This window comes from Stegastes partitus, unplaced genomic scaffold (genome assembly GCF_000690725.1).
Source record: "Stegastes partitus isolate 25-593 unplaced genomic scaffold, Stegastes_partitus-1.0.2 Scaffold414, whole genome shotgun sequence".
Classification (NCBI taxonomy): Eukaryota; Metazoa; Chordata; class Actinopteri; family Pomacentridae; genus Stegastes; species Stegastes partitus.
The window spans coordinates 119,063-138,078 of record NW_007578145.1 but is presented as its reverse complement, the minus strand read 5'-3'; the positions used below and the strand labels follow the sequence as shown (position 1 = coordinate 138,078).

The 19,016-nt window shown below is 42.2% G+C and overlaps 1 protein-coding gene across 3 annotated transcripts; it reads right to left on the bottom strand.

Annotated features, from left to right (window-relative positions):
- Positions 1–3,227: 3,227 nt before the first annotated feature.
- Positions 3,228–14,624, bottom strand: wipi2 (WD repeat domain, phosphoinositide interacting 2). Of its 3 annotated transcripts, none has more exons than XM_008285721.1 (12): positions 14,422–14,624; positions 13,498–13,580; positions 12,202–12,371; positions 11,924–12,020; positions 10,507–10,604; positions 9,783–9,875; positions 9,594–9,664; positions 9,391–9,504; positions 8,981–9,145; positions 7,913–8,020; positions 7,668–7,765; positions 3,228–4,737 (listed from the first exon to the last, which is right to left on the bottom strand). In XM_008285721.1, exons 1-12 carry the CDS (start codon positions 14,493–14,495, stop codon positions 4,625–4,627), a joined length of 1,284 nt encoding a protein of 427 aa, XP_008283943.1. In that variant the 5' UTR covers positions 14,496–14,624; the 3' UTR covers positions 3,228–4,624. The 3 variants fall into 3 exon arrangements, with proteins under 3 accessions (XP_008283943.1, XP_008283944.1, XP_008283945.1); XM_008285722.1 differs by having other exon boundaries at positions 9,397–9,504; XM_008285723.1 differs by lacking the exon at positions 7,668–7,765 and having other exon boundaries at positions 4,612–4,737.
- Between the last annotated feature and the right edge of the window lie 4,392 nt (positions 14,625–19,016).

The window sequence follows — 19,016 nt, the reverse complement described above, 5'->3', positions numbered from 1 at the left end:
CACATACAATATTCATCAGCTTTGTCTTTGCGCTCCCACAGTGACGAACATCTATTCACCCCTGCAGAGGACGCTTCACTGAGGAAATGTGAGCTCAGACGTGCTGAGTAAAGCCTGAAAAAGGCCCAGAGGGAGCTGTTAGAAACGTCTTAATGAGTGTTTAACATCACCCAGAGTCTTAATCAGTGCAGTCTTAGGATTGCTTACTTAACCTCAGTTAAAGCTGAGGATGTTGTGCTGTCAGGAGGCTTTCAGTGTATTCTGCAAGTGTTTTGGGTGCTGCCATAGTTCTGTGAAGGTTTTAGGAAGCAATACTGTTTATTCGTAAGTGTGAGAGAATTTTGGTGTCTGTGACGACTCGGCGTTGGTGTATTTGCACTGGAGAAGGTAAAGCTTTGTTCTCAAAGATAGAGATCGCACCTTTGTGTGTGTGTGTGTGTGTGTGTCCTGCTGCAAAGTCTTTATAAAGCAAGTGGCCCAGTAGCTCAGCAGGTTGAGCGGGTCACCCATAAACAGGGGCTGTAGTCCCCGATGCAGCTGCCATGGGTTTACTGCAGGTACTTCTCCCTACTTTCCTGCCTTCCCTTCTCTACTGACCGGTCCAAAAAGGCCCCAAAAAATAATATATAAAACAATAATAATAAAGCAAGTGGCAAAGAGGCTCTTATTATTATTATTGTCAATATTATTATTATTGTTATTAAAGCATTTGCATGAGAAAGATACTATAAAATAAACTTTAACTGACAGTTGCTCCCTTGATTATACGAGACCAGCATCACTAATAGGAGACAGAAACAAATGGGGTAATATGTGATAGATTACAAGTACTTTTCTTGCTTTTTTCGATTTTACGCCCCTTATATTGAATACACGGAAAGAAAAAAAGAAAAAAAAATACTGTAAAATAAGAGAAAATAACCACCTCATAATAATACAGTCGCTGTCCTGTCTTAGTTTTACATGAGATCACGTGGAATATATTTCTACATATAAAACTGTTAAGTGACCTGCAGATTCCATTTAAAGTTGCTCCAATCAATATTTCTACATTAAAACTTAAAGAAGAGAGAATTATCAGAGGTCATTGTTTTAGTTTTATGGCCCAGGTTGCTGTTTTGGTTCATAGTCACTGTTTTAACAAGTTGGTTTTTGCAGTAATAAAGCCACAGTGATGCACCAGACACGACCAAATCAGCGCTAATGCTGCTCTGCATCAACTCTTTGCAAAGAACATCAACCTAAAAGGTAAAATGCTGTTTATCAGTTCAGTTAGTTGAACCCCAAGTAGCAAAAAAAACAATTAACTGAGGGGGTAGGGGGCTGAATGTAAATACAGAAGTGAATAGTGGTTCGTTAACATACAGTTGCTAATCAAATGGCAGGAGGTAAGAGGACAATGAACAACAGGGGGTGGAGTCGGGGGTCTGTGACAGGAGGGGGGAAAACACATGACAAAAGGTGGTGGAAAAACACATGGCAGCAGGGGGTGGAGTCAAGGGTCTGGTGACCATCAAAAGAAAAGAGAATGATTTTCTTCATCATCATCAAAATAAAAGAATGTCCTTCTTCATCAGATTAGAGTCTTGTCCAGGTGCTCTGATCTCCCAGGTTTCATTCACATTAATATGTTAGTACAGATGGTCAGTGACAGAAAAAGCCTTAAATCAAAGCCACAAGCAGCGATAATGGGGCTCTTTCACCTCTGTACATGTCGAGGCTACTGGTAGGATGCTGGGTGACACCACGTTGCCCTGTCATGTCTATTAGTCACTACTAATGGTGCACATGATGCATTGCATGTTTTACATCACTTCCTGTGTCCACCGTGTCCTGCTGGAGAACAACAGCTACACATTATGTTGCTGTGTATCATGTGTAGAACCCAGCATGTAAACTTCAGTTAAATCAAAAGATGTTTGTCACATTGATAGTTGGCATGACTGTAGCTAAACGTCGACTTGTGTCCAGTAATGGATTTGTGTCAAACATGAGGAGTTTGGATCCACATAAGATAATTACAATAAACTTTAGCAACAAAATCTGAAGCTGCTCTGGTTGATGATCCAGGAGGAGTTCAGGTTTGGTTACAAGAGGCCTAGTTTTTGTTTGTCTTGAAATATTACACAAGAGCTACTTTAGTGAAATGTTACAGGACACGTAATGTCACCATTATTCACACAGAAAAAAAAGCTTTATTTATTTTTTTTGGTGACACTTCTATAGAGTTTTCAGGCATTTGATGAACAGCAGCTTCATGTTTCATTGTGAATGTTGTGTTGTCATGACAACAGCGTAAGATGAAAACTGGAGTGATTCACTGATACGCTTCAGCAAAGTCTTATAACTCCACTGACCAAACTTGACGAGGATCTTGTCTGTCTACTCGGAGTAGTTTGTGAAAGTCGAAGGCTTGCTGTTGCCAGGAGATGTTGCTGTGATGGCGATTCACTATCACTGTGTGTCTGTCTTCAGAACAGGCTCAGGAAAGGATGAATTTAGTTTTCCTACAGTCAGGCAAGAGATCTCTAAGCAACCACGCTTTTAGAGACTAGTTACATATAGTAAGATGCGCTTTGTTATAATCTCCTGCCTGGAGTCTGCAGGAAGTTAAAGGCTTCACTCTGGGCCACATGACACTCAGTGTTGGTTGATCCTTTACTTTTAGTGGTTTTTGAATTTACAAAATAGCTAGAGGGTTGCCGGTTCATGTCCCGGTGAGGACACCTGGGATTTTTCTGTGTGGAGTTTGCATGTTCTCTCCGTGCAGCGTGGTTCTGTCCAGGTTCCTCCCACACAGCCCAGTGAGGTTAACTGGTGATTCTAAATTGTCCGCAGGTGTGAATGTGAGTGTGCTTGGTTGTCTGTCTCTAAGTGTAGCCCTGTGATAGACTGGTGACCTGTCCAGGGTGTCCCCTGCCTTCACCCTGAGTCAGCTGGGATAGACTCCAGCCCCCCATGACCCTAGTGAGGATTAAGCAGTGTGTAGATAATGGATGGATGGATTAATAACTTACACATAAATTCCGCATTGAATCACAAAACCTGCTGCTCTGCCCTCTGTGGGATGAAACCTTCAACCATATGTAGACAAACATCACTGATTGGAACACATCCAGGCGTTTAGTTCATCTTTTTCATTTTATAAGAGCGAGGAGTGTTATCCCAAGTGCTTTACATAGTGAGTGAAATGCAGCAGTCAGTGCAACAAGAACAGGAGGCGCCTATCTCGTACATCAACATGGAATTTATTTTCATTTTAGTTTCAGATGAATGTTTCACATTTTGTACAAAATCATTAGAAAATGCCTGACACTCCACACTCCCATTGTTAATCCTCGTTTGTTAGCTTCAAATACCAAAGGATTCCTGGGAAATCATGCAGCATCCTGGACCACTTGATGAGGCTCAGCCTGACCTCCAGATCGATCGTTTTACAATCCACAGTTCAGTCCAAACTAATCCCAGAGTGCAAAGCCTCGAAAGCCAGGACCCGACAATATGGTACAGTGATATCTTGCCACGTCTAGTAACATACAAAGTAGAGATACAGTAGGATGAGGAGTAAGACGAGGACTCATCGTTGCCTTTTTCTCAACTGATCATCGCCATGTCTTTGATGTATGGACACTGTACCACGAGAAAACCACCATGCATGTTTTCATACGCATGACACATCATTGGTTATGATTAGTTATGTAGATTTAAAAAAAAGATCAATAATATCAGAGTTTAAAATCATGATCAGGCCTGACGAAGGGGGGGCGAGGGGAGGAAGAGGACGGGGAGGGTTCACTGAGCCGCTGTTTGGTTGAGGTAAAAGTGCACGGGGAAGTGGAAGCGAACTACTAGATGTTTCTGCAGAATGTACATGCCCAGCACATGCACACACACACACAAATCGGGTCTCAAGCGCACAGACACACAGTCCTTTTTACGCAAACACCTCGGCCTCGTGCCACAAGCTTCCCAATCTTTACTTTTAAGGGTAAACTCGACGGATGCCGCGCTCGTCGCAGGGCGGCGTTCTGACCGCGTGTGAGAGAGGAAAGGGTTCAGAAAAGATAGTACACACCCTCGATTAAGATCAGACAACTGAAAATAGATTTTATTAAGCCAATGCAAAGAGATCCCCCCCCCCCTCACCCTCCCTCTCAGAAAAGAAGACAACCATGTCACTGGGGCAGAGAGGCACTTACACAATCACTTTCATTTTACACAGTGTTTGCATCTGTGTGTGTGTGTGTGTCTTAAGAAGAGACACAGCTACATGTTTTGGATCACACTCACATTCACAGATACTCGTTTTCACATTGGAGCATGTTTTCAGCGGTTGGCACATGTACATGCAAAGCGTCAGTTTGACCCGCACAGGCGAAACTGAAGGAGAAAGGAGGGAAGAAAAAAAAAAAGATAGACATGTATGTGTACAGACAAACGCACAGATAGACTGACAGACAGGCTCTTCAACACTTCGAGTGTAAAAAAAAAAACAAACGAAATAAACCAAAAAAAAAACCAAAAACACTTTCCATCTTCGATCCTGTCCCTGCCCCCCTTGTGTCACGTGTTTGTAGCAGCACCAGAGGAGCCCTCTGATTGGTGGGTACGGCCAACCGCTAAGTCAGTCAGTTTCAAGGATGAGTGGCGGCTGCTCGTTCTCCTCCTCTAAGCGTAAGTCGTTTAGGTCATCTTCAAGTCCCGCACCCCCCACCGCACCCTGTTCTTCGCAGTAACCTGGAAAACGAGAGATTCAGAGTCAGATGCTGAAACAAACGAGTTCAGAATAGATTTCTATGCTGCTGCAAACGTTAAATGTTCTTCTGGATAGTTTAACCACTGAACTTGCACGACACCACGTTAAGAAAGAAACTTAGTCAAGGCTTATTCAGCAGGTCTGGCAGGTTTTCTAGAAAATGCCATTATTGGGTGATAATTATTAGGGCTGGACCCGAACCTCCGCATATCCGAATATTCTTTTGTTGTGATGGTTTCCAGATAACAATTTTGAGATCCGAATATTTGCCTGTCACCCAGCACCCGCTGCCAATACCCCTCGGACCAAATATTCGGATATTCGTCATTAAATGGCCCCAAATATCCGGAGCCCAGACAATGCTATTCGGACAAGCCCTAAAAATTAAACACGTCGACACACAAGCGTAAAATTCAACATACAACATACATAAAAAAGTGACTGCGCCTCTATGCAGTATCAATGAACCGGCAGATTATTCAAAAGTTTAAGTTGAATAGTAGAGTATTTTGTCCTTTGAACAATAAAAACAATACTTTATAAAGACTATATTGGAAATTCAAGCCCCAACACAGGACCTTAAAGCATGAAACTTGTGATTAATGTCATTCAAGTTAGAAAACGTGATCCCTGAAACAAAATAAAGGACACCTATGATTTTCTATTAGCACAGCTACATGAACATGGTTACAAATTGAGCTGTGAACGGCAGAGCTTTTCTAGTTTTGGACCCATGACATGAGCCCATCTGCATGTCTGCATCGTGGCTCCACATAGAAAAGAATCAATTGTGACACTTCCCAAAGATGAAAAAGGATGCAGGAAGATAAGTGACCGACTGTAAACCAGCTGAACCACAGCGGCAGCAGTAATCAGGAGGTGTAGAACTAATCGTAGTACCACTAACCAGAACTGTAGCGGGTACAGATGGTGCGTTACTTTTACAATCGAGCTCTGAAAAGCAGAAAAAGTGCTTCTAACTTAGCACAGCGGCTAAAAAGGGAAAACAAGAGTTTCTATGACGACTCAGGCAGCGCATCAATGAAACCGCTACATCTGGGATCCAAAACAATAATTAAAAAACTTTGCCGAAGACCAAGAGAAGAAGCCCGTTGAATAAAGGGACCACATTCTTTGGTCACATGAGATCCAGATACATTTGATGGGCCCAGATGGAGTCCAGCATGTTTGGTGTGAACCCGACCAGGACCACCACAGTGAACGCTCAGTCCTGACAGAGAAGCACAGAGGTGGGAGTGCGATGATACGGAGCTGCAAGGGTGTAAAATGTGTCGGGGCGATGACATTGGTAGATGTCACCATGAATGCTTGGAGATAAACCACAATACAATGACTCTTCGTCTGCAGAGGGTTGAGAGATGAGTAATATTCCAGCATGATGAAGATCGAAAGCACGCAAGAGTTTCCAAAGAAGACAGATGTAGGAACCGTGACCTGGACGAGTGTGTCGTCTGACTTGAATCTAGTTGAACACTTTTGGGGTATGTTGAAGAAACTTTCCCCATGGTCCTCATGTGAAGCTTGCTGCAGTGGGTGTTTGTTAGTATTCCAGTAGACGGTGGGCTCACCAACCCCCAGAACATTTGCAGTGTTACGCATTTCATAGGACGGGCCAGAGGGTAGGGAGGGCCTGTATGTAAACGTCGAAGTGAATAGTGGTTAGTTATCATACAGTTGATATGTAAATATGGAAGTGAATAGTGGTTTGTTAGCATAGAGTTGCTATGTAAATATCGAAGTGCTTAGTGGTTAGCTAGCATACAGTTGCTAATCAACGACAGGAGGGAGGAGAACAATGAACAGAAGGTGGTGGAATCGGGGGTTTGGTGACCATCCAAAGAAGAGAGAATGACTTTCTTCATCAGGTGTTTTACAGAGTAATGTAGACCAAAAGCAACCTTTCCAGCAAAGCGCTGCTGAAAGTAACTGTCTTTAAATAATGAGAGAACATCTGTCCAGAAATTTGAGCCAGACCGGTATCCTTCATGCTGAGGAGGTCTGAGTCTGTCGTCAATAATACAGGAGGACCGATGAAGGATGGAAAAAACAAAGGATTTAAATCTCAGTAAAAGTAATATCTCATAGCTCATGCTTTGGTGTATTTTAAATATATTAAATCTATATTACTTAAATTAAAAGGGTTAGTTTCTAATTTCACATAAGAGGAAATACTCTACTGTTCAACTTGGAAATAATGCAACTGTCACTCATCTGACGAGTGAGGGATATTGCACAGAGGTGTACTCACCACTGTTGTACACTGTATGTTTCCCAACAACAAATGAAGCAAGAATGAAGATTTACTGCGATTTGAACTGAGCTGGATTTTCACTTTAAAATCAAGTAACTGTCCCAGAACTTCGTCTCTATTGCCTTGGTAATCAGACTGACATTACAAGACAACTACACATATCACACTGGTCTACACCCATTTTGGTGTCAATAGTTTTTTGAGCTGGTTTTGCTCAGTGAGGTCAAACTTCTGATTTGATGAAATATGCAATTTACTTGTATTTACCTTTACAAATGTTTACTCTCATCAACTTTTGGATCATTTAGCTGATGAAAAGGATTAGAAAATGAAATTTTCCCTCTAAAATCCGATTTCATAAAATAAATCAATCGCTAATGTCAAAAGATGTAATTGATTTGGTGGTAAAATTATTTTTTTTTAAATCAAGTCGACATAAAATCCTGACCTGATACAGAAAAGCAGATGTCATGTTTGGATTCAGTGTTGCAAAAATGTCCTCAATCAGTTAAAAAATCCTAGACACCTTCAAAAAAGCATTTTTTGTGACCCAGTGTAATATGTGATGCTAAATGAAATGATGAGGAACATAGGGACCTGTAAAATAAACCGTTACGTTGAACCGTTCGTGCGACCAACCTTTAGTGACGGCAGCACTGTAGGTTTGGGTCACAAGCGGGCGATCATGCGATCCCGGCTCAAGGATCTCATTGGGCGGCTCCGCAGTGCCGTCTAACCTGAGGTCAGTGGCAGAAACTCTCAGTTTTATCTCAAAAATACAGTCACTAGTTTCTACAGAGCTTCTGGTAATCGTTGTTACTGAGTTGTGATCATTACCCTTAACCTGTCACGTTGGTCGTGTGTGTCCTCTGTGTGGATATTACCTGTGCTGCTTCATAAGTGTACACTCTCCTCCTTCTTGTGGATCCAGGTTGTACAGATACAGGTAGCCATCGGCCGCTGCCACCAACAACCTGGGGATCTTCTGAATCCTAATTTAAAACAATAGAGATTCACAAAAATCGTCATTAAAATGAATAAATATGACGAATTACATGGTAAATATAAGCACAATGCAAAGTGAATGAAAAGCACAAGACAGATCGACATGAAGAGTTTGTGGAGGTTTCTTTTTAATCAATTTTGTTCTGCTAAAGGATTCTACTTCTGTGAGGTTAACTGGTCTTTGGTTTTGCATGTGGTTCCCTTTAAAGGGCTCTTCACAGATATTTAATGGCATTGTGGTCAGAGACTACGGACTGTGAGGACCGTGGCAAACCCTTCAGCTTGATGTGGTCCATTGTGGATTGGTCAAGAGCTTTTCAGTTCATCTTTTTCATGAACGTCATGTTTGCTTCCAGAATTTGCTGCTATTTCATTAAATTCATTCCTCCCTCGACCAGTACAGTGTTTCCTGTGACACTGTCGGCACAAGCCCAAAGTTTGATGGAATCACACTTATGCTGCACCTTTATTGCCCAATGCAGTCAGAAAGTTCTACTTCAACCTGATCAGTCTGCAGGACTTGCTTCCAAACTGTATCAGGCTTCTTGAGATGTTTGTTTGCAAAACTTTTGAAGCCGAGTTTTGCAGTGAGGATGCTGGAAAGGTTTCCTTCTAATGAGGTGATGTTTGTGCAGGTGTCTCTGCACAGTGGAACTTCAGTCAGATAAATCTTCCTGAAGCTGCTTGCAGTCAAACATGGATTTTGATTTGCCTTTCTAGCGATCCTACAAGACATCATAAGGTTTACCGACTCTTCTTGACCTCCTGCTCCTGTTAAATGACATTTCTTCGTCACATGAGGAGCTGAGGAAATAGCCACCTGACAATGTTTTCCAATCTTCTTTTAACTTTTTTCTACTGTCATGTTTTGCCATGTTTCAAACACAGATGCATAGACAAACAGATACTGGCCAGCTGTTGAGTGTTGTGTTCGTGTGCATACTTACACAGCTAAGGCGCAGATGTTCTTATGTCCACAGAAAGGCAGACGTACGGTGGCAAAGGCTCGCCCCTGGGTGAACATTTCCGTGACCTGGGAAGGCAGATAGGTGGTGGATGTCATCAAGATCTTTCCCAGGTAACCTCCCCATGTGGTGGGCTCCTCCGCTGGCCTGAACACACACACAGACACACAACGTGAGACGAGTGTAGATACTGTGGATCAACATCGTTTTCATATTTCAAAAGCTCATTTCATATTTGCTTATAACACAAGTTACAGTTATATAAAAACACAGCTGCTGAGTATTGTCGACTTTTAACTTCCTAATTCTGCATATTCCTGTCTCCTCTTTAATGAATGCTTGAAGGAATTAATTAAATGACAGAAGCGTTCTCAGGAGAGCGCCGTACTTACACATACTTCTCCTTCTGTGTCTCTAGTTTGAAGATGTGGACTGTCTCTGTGTTGCTGGAGGCAGAGAGATACAGGCCCTCCATACTGAACGCCAGCGAACAGATGCTCACACACCTGAGACGGGAAGCAGAGAAACACGCGTGTAAAGGAGGCGTTGAACACAAATGTAAGCAGCACATGAACACAACACGCCACTTCTCTACCTCTTGACTCCTCGTCGAAACTCAAAGAGCTTCTGTCCCTCCGGGATGGAGAAGACGCGAATGACTGTGCCCTGGGAGAAAGCGAGGATGCACAGAGAAATGAAACTCTTGAAAAGGTAGCAAGAACAAGAATCCTTGTCAGCTCAGGTGGAAAATGAAATCAGCCACACAGACAACAACAGGCCCTACCTTCTCTGAGGCTGTGGCCAGTTTGGTTCCACTAGCATCAAAAGCCAGAGCTGCTAGTGGGCTGTCGTGGGCTGGAATCATGTTTGCTGCTCGCTGAAAAGACACAGCAGTGAGAGATGCGCTACTTCAGAAAGACGGATAAACAACTGAAACACAAGCTGACAGATGATTAAGGAGTCTTAGAATAAAAACCAGACCACAGCTACACTTCCTACTGTTTTGTGGCCTGATATAGAAATCGAGAGAAACAGTAAAACATGAAGAAGTGAGTAAAGATTATTAATTGCAGATGTATGAGAGACAGCTTTTCTTTAAAATAAAATCACCCAAATCACCCCATTTACCAGCCAGAAACTGGTTTATCAAAATCACTGTACTCTACATCTCTCAGTTTGCAACAGATTCTGTGAAAAAAAACAAAGAAATCGTCACTTCTCAGCGCAACTGAGAGGCCATGACTGACTAAGCTGTGACCAACAGTCACATGACAAACATTCAGGGACTTGTTGACACTTCATCACACACTCAAGGAACTGGCGTTGTTGGAAAATATCAACTTGTCGAGTTTTATTTGAAATGCGCTACTGTTGTCTGCAATAAATATTTGGAAAGTAATTCATCCAAGAAGACAGGATGTGCATTTGGACACAGAGCCTGCCTTTCAGGTTCTGAGGGTTAATTATAAAAAAGATAGTGTTATGGGGAGATGTTTGTGTTCACCTACCAGGTTGACTGTGTCAAACACCTGGACCTCTCCTATCGTAGCGCTGCCTGGGTACGCCAGGTAGCAGTTATCATTGCTGATGGACAGGGCACACAATCCTGGAGGGACATGAGCACAAATACAAATGAATTTACAAGGAAAGACAAAGAAAACAGACAACGCCACATTTATCTGAACTTGACAGCAAATCAAATAACACATCAGATAAACTGTGTAACTGAAATAATCTGACAACTGAATAATAAAGTGAAATGGGGCTGAAACGGTTCCTCCAGTAATTCGATTACTAAAACGCCTCGAGGCAAAGTTCTCTGACTCAATGCTTTGTTTAATCCACTATATACGATATATGCATAATACAGAACGGACGTCTGCCCGCATTCCTCCCGGACGGTTATTTCTGTTGCACAGTTGCACTTCCACTTTTAAAGCTGTAATGCCAAAAACGTAACACAAAATGGAGACGGAGACAGACCGATTACTAAAATAATCGATAGCAGCAACCCTTAACTGAAATACAAGGAGTTTAAATAGTTCTGGTAGTGGGAGTATTTTTCCTTGTTTCATGTATGCCGTAGAACTCAGACAGCAGCCACAGCATTTTGCTTTGAGGCCAACAGACAAAATGGAAATAATGATGCTCAAAAACAACCCTGCTCACAAAAGACTGATAAAATGAAACAGAAACCCAGATTCTGAAAAACCAGAGAAACTACACATCTCCGGTTTCACAATGATTGCGTACACTATTAACCCTTTATAGGACCCTCCTTGAAATACTTGGAAAAGGAAAATTTCAACCCTAGGGTGTTATTGAAGGATAGTTCAAGATATTTTTTACTTTTGAGACTTAAAAAAAAACAATGTTGCAAATCAAGATTAATAAAGTTTCCATATATGGTAACTTGCCCGTCTACGGTTTAAAAAAAAGGGAATTTATAATAAATAAAAGAAAAAGTAACAAACTGCAGAAAACATTTATTTAGAAGCTTTTTAGTTTGAGGTAATGATACTCACACAACCAGTAACTAAGTGTTGATAAAGTTCATTTCATACCATTTGTCTTGGGGTGGTTGTTTTGGCACTAATCTCTCAAAAAATAAATCAAAGTTCAAAGCAAACCAATAACAAAGTGTTTATAAAGAGCCTGGAACATTTGTTGAGTGACATTTTTCGTAAGGTAGTGACATTGACACCAATAGAAAAACTAAATCGAAGTGCACACGGTTCTTCAACCTCAAGCAGAGGCTGAGGGTGGACAAGGAAGTTACCAAATATGGTCACTTGCCTCATAAAGGGTTTAAGAAAAAAAGTCTTCCCCATCATGTCATTAGTTTGGACATTAAATTACAGATGCTGTCCATTTACTTTACTGTTGTTTCGTGTAGATGACATGCCTGCATTTGGTGACACTCACCTGAAGGATTGGGTGGAGTCTCTCTGATCGTATGCAGCACTTTCATATCTCGGATGTTGTGAATGTAAAGTGACTCCTCCAGACACACTATCAGTCTCTGCAGAGATAAAACACCTCATCAACAGCGCTGCCGAAAGACTAGCCAACATTTTACTGAAGCACCTCACTCACCGACATATTTAAGATTAAAAAAAAAGAAAGGGTTGCTTCATGAATACTATGTAACGTATTTAACATAAGGAGATGTGACAGACAGGAAGTCGCACTCGTCTTCCTACCTGTCTGTTCAGTTTAACAGCCAGTATGGTGTTAGAATAGGAGTAGTTGCAGATCTCAGTTCCCTTCTTGAAGTGACAGACTTTGAGCTTCCTCGGGGCCTTCAGGCTCACGATGGCCACCAGGCTGCTGGAGAACAGACGCTCCACGATACACACATCCTCCGTGTCAGCTGCAGCGACACACACACACACACATCATCACGACACAGGGTTTTGCTCAGTGACATTTTCTAATCACTTCTATGATGAAAGGAATAGATCACTTTGAGCAGTTTGGGATGTGATATGCAAATGAAAGCATCCCATAATAACAACAAGGAGGCAAATAAGCTGATTCACAAAGCAGGAGGCTGTTTTTCACTTTTCTGTCAGATGCCAAGATCTGTCCCACTTAATGGACATACCTGGAAGCTTTTAAGCACCCTCTGTATAGACCCTTTCAGACACGCGCTGCTTCCCGTTAACCCGACGGCATCTGAGCGTGTCGGCTTTTGTGTCTGAGTTGTGAAGCCGGCTGCATTCGGTTAAACGTAGTAACATTTCTGCAGCACGAGTTTAACATGCAGCCAGTCATACTAAAGATAGGCACGCAAAATCGATCTATTTGGAACAGTAAGAAGCCATTTGGGGAGATTTCTTTTTACATTTGAGCACCAACATCACACCAAAAACAGTACCAGATTGAGTCCTGAGCTCCATCACAGCTGTTGAGACCTTTTTTAAAATTATCTTACTCTTAGTAAAGTTGTAATTAGATGATCATCACAATGCACAAATTGCTGTACTCTCCAATTTTGCATGTATGACAAATATCAGCCGTACCATCATGGCTGTCTCCATCACTGGGATGAGTTTGTCTGAATCAAGCTGTGTCATCACTTCAGCAGACTGATGAAGCATTGTTACTTATCCCATGTCTGAAAAGGGCTTATGTTTACAGAATGCATCAAAGCTGTGCTCATGAACTGTATAGACCTCTCTTTCCTTGCCTCCATTTGGCGATAAAAGCCAGGTCTACTACGTAAGCCGGTTTTAAGAGGAGTCTTAAAAAGGTACAGGTTACCAGATCCTACAATTATGTATGCAAATAACTATAAGGAAGCTGGTTGGTCAAGTATATAGTGGAGAGAAAGTGCTGACAGATGTTATTAATATTTAAAGTAAAAGCAATGCTGTAATGGCACTGATTGTATCCTGTCAATACAACATGAATTAAACACAACAGCTCTAAATATATGCCTGAGCAGTAATACAGCAGAGTGATAATGAGTAATGACAGACTTAGAGGATACTTACTACATTCATATATCTGCTCCAGTTTGTCCACAGAGGACAAAGAGAAAAACTTGTATCCTGATTTGGTGCCAACAGCTAAGGACCTGTATTAGAGACAACAGCAGTGAGCGACCATTGCATCAGCGAGATATTACACTTCAACACACAGTGAATATTGATGAACTCTGTGGTCATTATTGGAGCCCTGAGGCGTTTCGCACTGAACACGGGAGGGATCGGCCCTTCTTGGTCTGATTTCAGGGGCTTCAGCTGTCCGTGTGTCACCAGAGATACTGGATCTAGTATTTAGATTGTGACGGTGGTTACGGCTGGAGCTGTTTTGCAATAACGCCATGTCCCTGTGAGCCAGTACAGCCACTGGTACACATAGCAGAATGCCCCCGTGTTCTGTGGTCAGACTACACGTCCTACTTAATCACATCGAAAAAAAGGAACATTGCTGCGTTTAAGTTTGCGACTTTCGCAGCAATATCCAACAGTCCTGCAATAGTAGCGGAAAATATCAGCCATTAAACACAAAGCACACACAAAATCACTCTGACCTAAGCTAGCTCTCGCTGTAATTAGTAAATATATTGGTCAAAACAATCTTTTCCCAGGCTACTTACAAGTTACATGACACCTAACCGACATGTATGTGTATTGTGTCTAAAGTTAGCCTCCGAACACACAGCATCATGTTAGCCACAAGCTATGCTAATAAGAGCTGATATATAAAAAGTATCTAGACAGTTTGTTTAGCTAGCTCAAAGCGGCGTCTAATAGTTGTCCTTTCTAACGTGAGAAACCACAGCCAGGATATTTCAAGTAGAGCCGGGTGACCCCGTTAGGTGCCCAGACAAGTCCAGACTCAGCTAGCTAGCGTCAGCTAGCTTCACAACACAGGCCATCGGATCCCAGCCACTCTCCCCGGCCCTGCCTTACGTGTTATCCTGGTTAAAGTTGGCGAAGAGGAGCTGGCTTCCGCCAGCGTCCCCGCTTTGACTGGCCAAGTTCATGGGCTCGGCACCATCGACATATAAAGCTCCGGTAGAAATAGCAGCAGTTGGACTGGGATTAGTACAGTGGTGAGCGTTCAGCTTCACGGGACCATCTCTGTTTCAGCCCTGCTGTACTGATTGTTGTTGTTTTTCGTAGAGCTGTTGCGCAGCCTTACTGCGCATGCTCCAAGCACACGGCGTGCTCAGAAATTTAAAGGGCCAGAACGGTTCTTCTGAGGCCTCCGTCCTGCTGATAATGAACATCTGTACAGTGATCCTGCGGCAATGTCACTGTTTCTAATGTCTGCTAAAGCGGAGAGAAACCAGGAGAAAACACGGATCCCTCATTGCTCAGACAGGCCCCACTGTTCTGTACAGTGGGATCTCTCATCTCTCAGACAGACTCCACTGTACTGTACAGTAACACTGTTCACTATTTGGTGTAGCAGCGCCCTCCATCGTCTATATGTACGAACAACATCTAAATGAATGTGCTGCTCTGATAAGCACAGTAACTCTGCAACGACGAAATGACAAATGATTTCAAATATTACAGTGATTGCGCTACTTCTAATTTAAACAGCAGGATATTTGGTCTTGCGTCAAATTCAAAAACTAACAGTTGAAATTTTACTATATTAAAATTACAGACCACACAGTGGAAACTAATCCAAATTTTATTCAAACTTGAGAAAACTTCGGGTGCATTCAGGAGAAAACAAACAACAACAGTGACATGGAAACATTCCCTGCATCAATTCATAAGTCACTCTCATAAACTGTCTTAACAATGATTTATTCAATTTGAATTTGATTGTCACATGCGCAGATGAATCTAAATAAATGGGAAGCGTCTTTTAGCACATTAATTATGATGATGACAGTGATGATGATTTGTCTTCTTATTGTACACAATGAAGATCTACTATAGATTTCTCTTGTAATCGAGATAGCTTTAATTGTATTCTGCATATAAACATTGCAATTTTGAATCTGTGTCTATAAACATGCCCGACAGAGACGCACAACGAGGATGGAAACTGTAATTTAACTCACAGGAATATCAAAGAAATATGTTTTATAAATCCGGCCTCCAAACTAATTTTTTGCACCACTGCCTGAAAAATAAACAACATTTGTCACCATGTCAAGATATGGGCATGATGGGCTTAAAATAGATTTAAATCTACATGTTCAAAAACATTTGTGAACCTTGGTGCAATGTTTCCACACACACGATGGATTCATGGTGTACATCGGGGAGTATTATTTACCTGAACAAATATTGCTGCTGAATCTTATCTGTAAGCACAGCTGGGGGGTAAATGTGTAACATGTTGTGCTTGCAGTGTGGAAACTGTTTGGATGTCTGTGTGTTTGCATAATGTCTCTGTTCCGTCTCAGGCAGCTGCTGCACGGTGCCACACAGACCTGCTGCTGCCCACTGTTAGTGTTGGATAATATTTAATTATCCCTTCAGTTTGAGTGTGTCTGTGTGTGTTTGAAAGGAAGAAGCATGAGTGGATCTGTAAAATAAAGCTTAGACACACACACACACACACACACACACACACACACACACACACATATGGTTGAAGCACTACTAGTAGTATTTCAACTATTGTGGAATTTTCTCTGTTGGGAGTTTTTTGTTTTTTTTTACTTCTTTCACTGGCAATTCAGCCTCTTGTTACCTTTACCTTGAACATCACCAGTGTCTTTTTTTCTGGAAATGAGAGGTTGTTAGAAATCCTGGAGGGAGTTCATCTTCCCCAAAAGTAAACATAGTACCAACCTTTGGAACCCCGATCAGCTTCTGGGTGTTTTTTCTTTTTTGTTTTGTTCCTGTCACCGTTTTTTACTCACTGTGGGCTCATCTTTCACTGAAATATAAAGCACAGAACAGTACAGCAATGGCTGGAAGGAGTCAACATCACTAAATTGTGTCACAATTCAAGAGAATAGTTGAGAATAGCAGTTTAATCTTTTACACTGCTGTATTTTCCATGCTTGTCATACATATATGTATTTTATGACAAGCCTAAGAAGTAACAGTGGAGTAAACTTAGAGTTCAATGGAACTGTATGTACGTGTGTATATGTATATATGTGTGCATAATTTGCATATTTTTGTGCATCATTTCATATTAGTGTTACTGGTTTTTTGTTGTTCTTTCTTTTCTTTTTGTGTATGTGTGGTACACTGGGTTTCGTAGAATGGTTTTGACATGTCTGAAATGAATCAATAGATCAAATCAAACTAGATAGGCGGCTAGATTATTTTCTCAATGGGTCTTATCTTAAGAGCTGTCTTGAAATGAAAGTCACAACTGGTGCTTCAACAGCCAGGCTCTGGTAGTTGTTGTAACAGTCCATCTGTTTGCTTCCACTTGTCCAGGGTCGGGTTGTGGAGGCAGCAGACTAAGCAGGTCATCTCAGACATCCCTCCCCTCAGCAGCACTTGCCAGTTTTTTCTTGGGGATCCTGAGGCGTTCCCAGGCCAGACGAGATATATATTCCCTCCAGTGAGTCCTGGGTCTGCCCCGTAGTCTCCTCCAAGGTGGTAAACCTCCAAAGGAAGCCTCTTTGAAGCCATCCAAATCAGATGTCTGAACCACCTCAACTCACTTCTTTTGACGTGAAGGAGCAACAACTCTACCCCGTGCTCCATCTATATGTCCGAGCTTCTCACCCTATCTCTAAGGCTGAGCCCAGCCACCCTACGGAGGAAATTCATTTCAGCTGCTGGTACCCTCCATCTTATTCTTTCAGTCACTACCCAGAGCTCATGATCATCGGTGAGACTTGGGACAAAGATGAACTGGTAAATCCAGTGCTTTGCCTTTAGTTACTTTTGACCATGAAGGTTTGGTACAACGTCTGCATTACTACTGACGCTGCACCAAGTCGCCTGTCCATCTCACACTCTATTTTCCCATCACTCATAACAAGATCCTGAGATACTTAAACTCCTTCACTTGGGGAAGCAACTCCCCTCAATCCACTATTCGGGAGAGAACCATGGTCTCAGACTTGGAGGTGTTGACTCACATCCCCACAGCTTCCACTCAGCTGCAAACTGCTCCAGTGCATGCTGAAGGTCACTGTCACGTGGTCATGAGGTCACCAGACCAGACACCCTCCTCACCACGGCTCGACTAGATCCTGTCCATGAACACCACAAATGGGATCCGAGACAAGGGGCAGCCCGGGGGGAGTCCAACACCCATTGGCAATTTGTGCCAAGAATGCAAACACAGCTCTCACTTTGGTTGTACAGGAACCGAATGACTCGTGTCAAAGTATCCCCTCGGGGGACAAAGTCTTTTCTAAGTTCATGAAACACATGTGGACTGGCAGGGCAAACTCCCATGACCTCCAGAGGGCTGGTCCACTGTTCTGTGACTAGGACAGAATCTGTATTGCTCCTTCTGAATTCGTGGTTTGACTATCGGTTGATATCTCCATTCCAGCACCACAGGGCAAACTTTCCCAGGGAGGGTGAGAAGTGTGATATCCTGATTTTTGGTCCTCAGGTCCCCTTTTTTGAAAATGGGAACCACCACCCCTGTCTGCCACTCCACAGGCGCTGTAAAGTGCCCACACAACATTTAAGAGATGTGTCAGCCAAGACAGTCCAACGATATTCAGCATGCCAGGGCAAATCTTAACCACACCTGGCGCTTTGCCACAGAGGCGTTTCTTAACTACCTCTCCAACTTCTACAACAGATATAGGCAAAGACTGAGCCATCAGGCTCTGCCTCGTCAGCACAAGACATGTTAACCGGGTTAAGGAGTTCCTTGAAGTGCTCTTTCCACCACCTAACAATGTTCCCAGTCTGGATCAGCAGTTCTCCACCCCAACGGTACACAGCCTGGCCAAGCCTTTCCTCCCCCTCCTGAGGCATCAAACAGCTGCCAGAACTTCCTCAATCCCAACTGAAAGTCCTTCTTCATAGCCTCTCTGAACTCCTCCTACGCCTGAGGTTTTGCTTCTGCAATTGCTGCAGGCCTTTTGGCTGATCCTAGTTGTTACATGGTTTGAGTTATTTAATCTCCAACTTAAGCCACATTATTGACAATAATTACACCAAACCAGCAGGGAGCAATCTCCCAAACCTTTCTTTGTATTTCTGTATGATCATTGTCTTTATTAATATTAGTTATTCTAAAAAAAAACAAAAACATCAAAAATACATAATGGTGTATTTGGTAGTGAAAATGTTACTGTCACTTCTGTAATTAACTGTGACTAACAGTAGCATAAGAACACTTTGATCAAAGTTTAATCCATATGGCGGTTGTCTTTTTTTTTCTTTTCTCTTACTACCATTGTAGGACAGTTACATGGACGACATGTATCGATGATTGTATTCTGTGCGTTGGTTTAAAACACAAGTTAATTGACATTGTGATATAATTATTACCAGATAAAAAACATTAAGTATGTAATAAACTGTAATGGTTTCATTGTGATATCCATCAGTTACAATTTTTACTTGTAAATAATGGTTACAAACAAAATGTTTGGAATTTT

Bases quoted from the DNA above. Each gene is read 5' to 3' on its own strand.
- wipi2 (XM_008285721.1), bottom strand. From the start codon at position 14,495: ATGAACTTGGCCAGTCAAAGCGGGGACGCTGGCGGAAGCCAGCTCCTC. The intron at 13,581-14,421 runs GTAAGGCAGGGC...TCTCTAATACAG, and splicing joins AACTTTAACCAGGATAACAC to GTCCTTAGCTGTTGGCACCA. The intron at 10,605-11,923 runs GTGAGTGTCACC...ATGTCCCTCCAG, and splicing joins GACTCCACCCAATCCTTCAG to GATTGTGTGCCCTGTCCATC.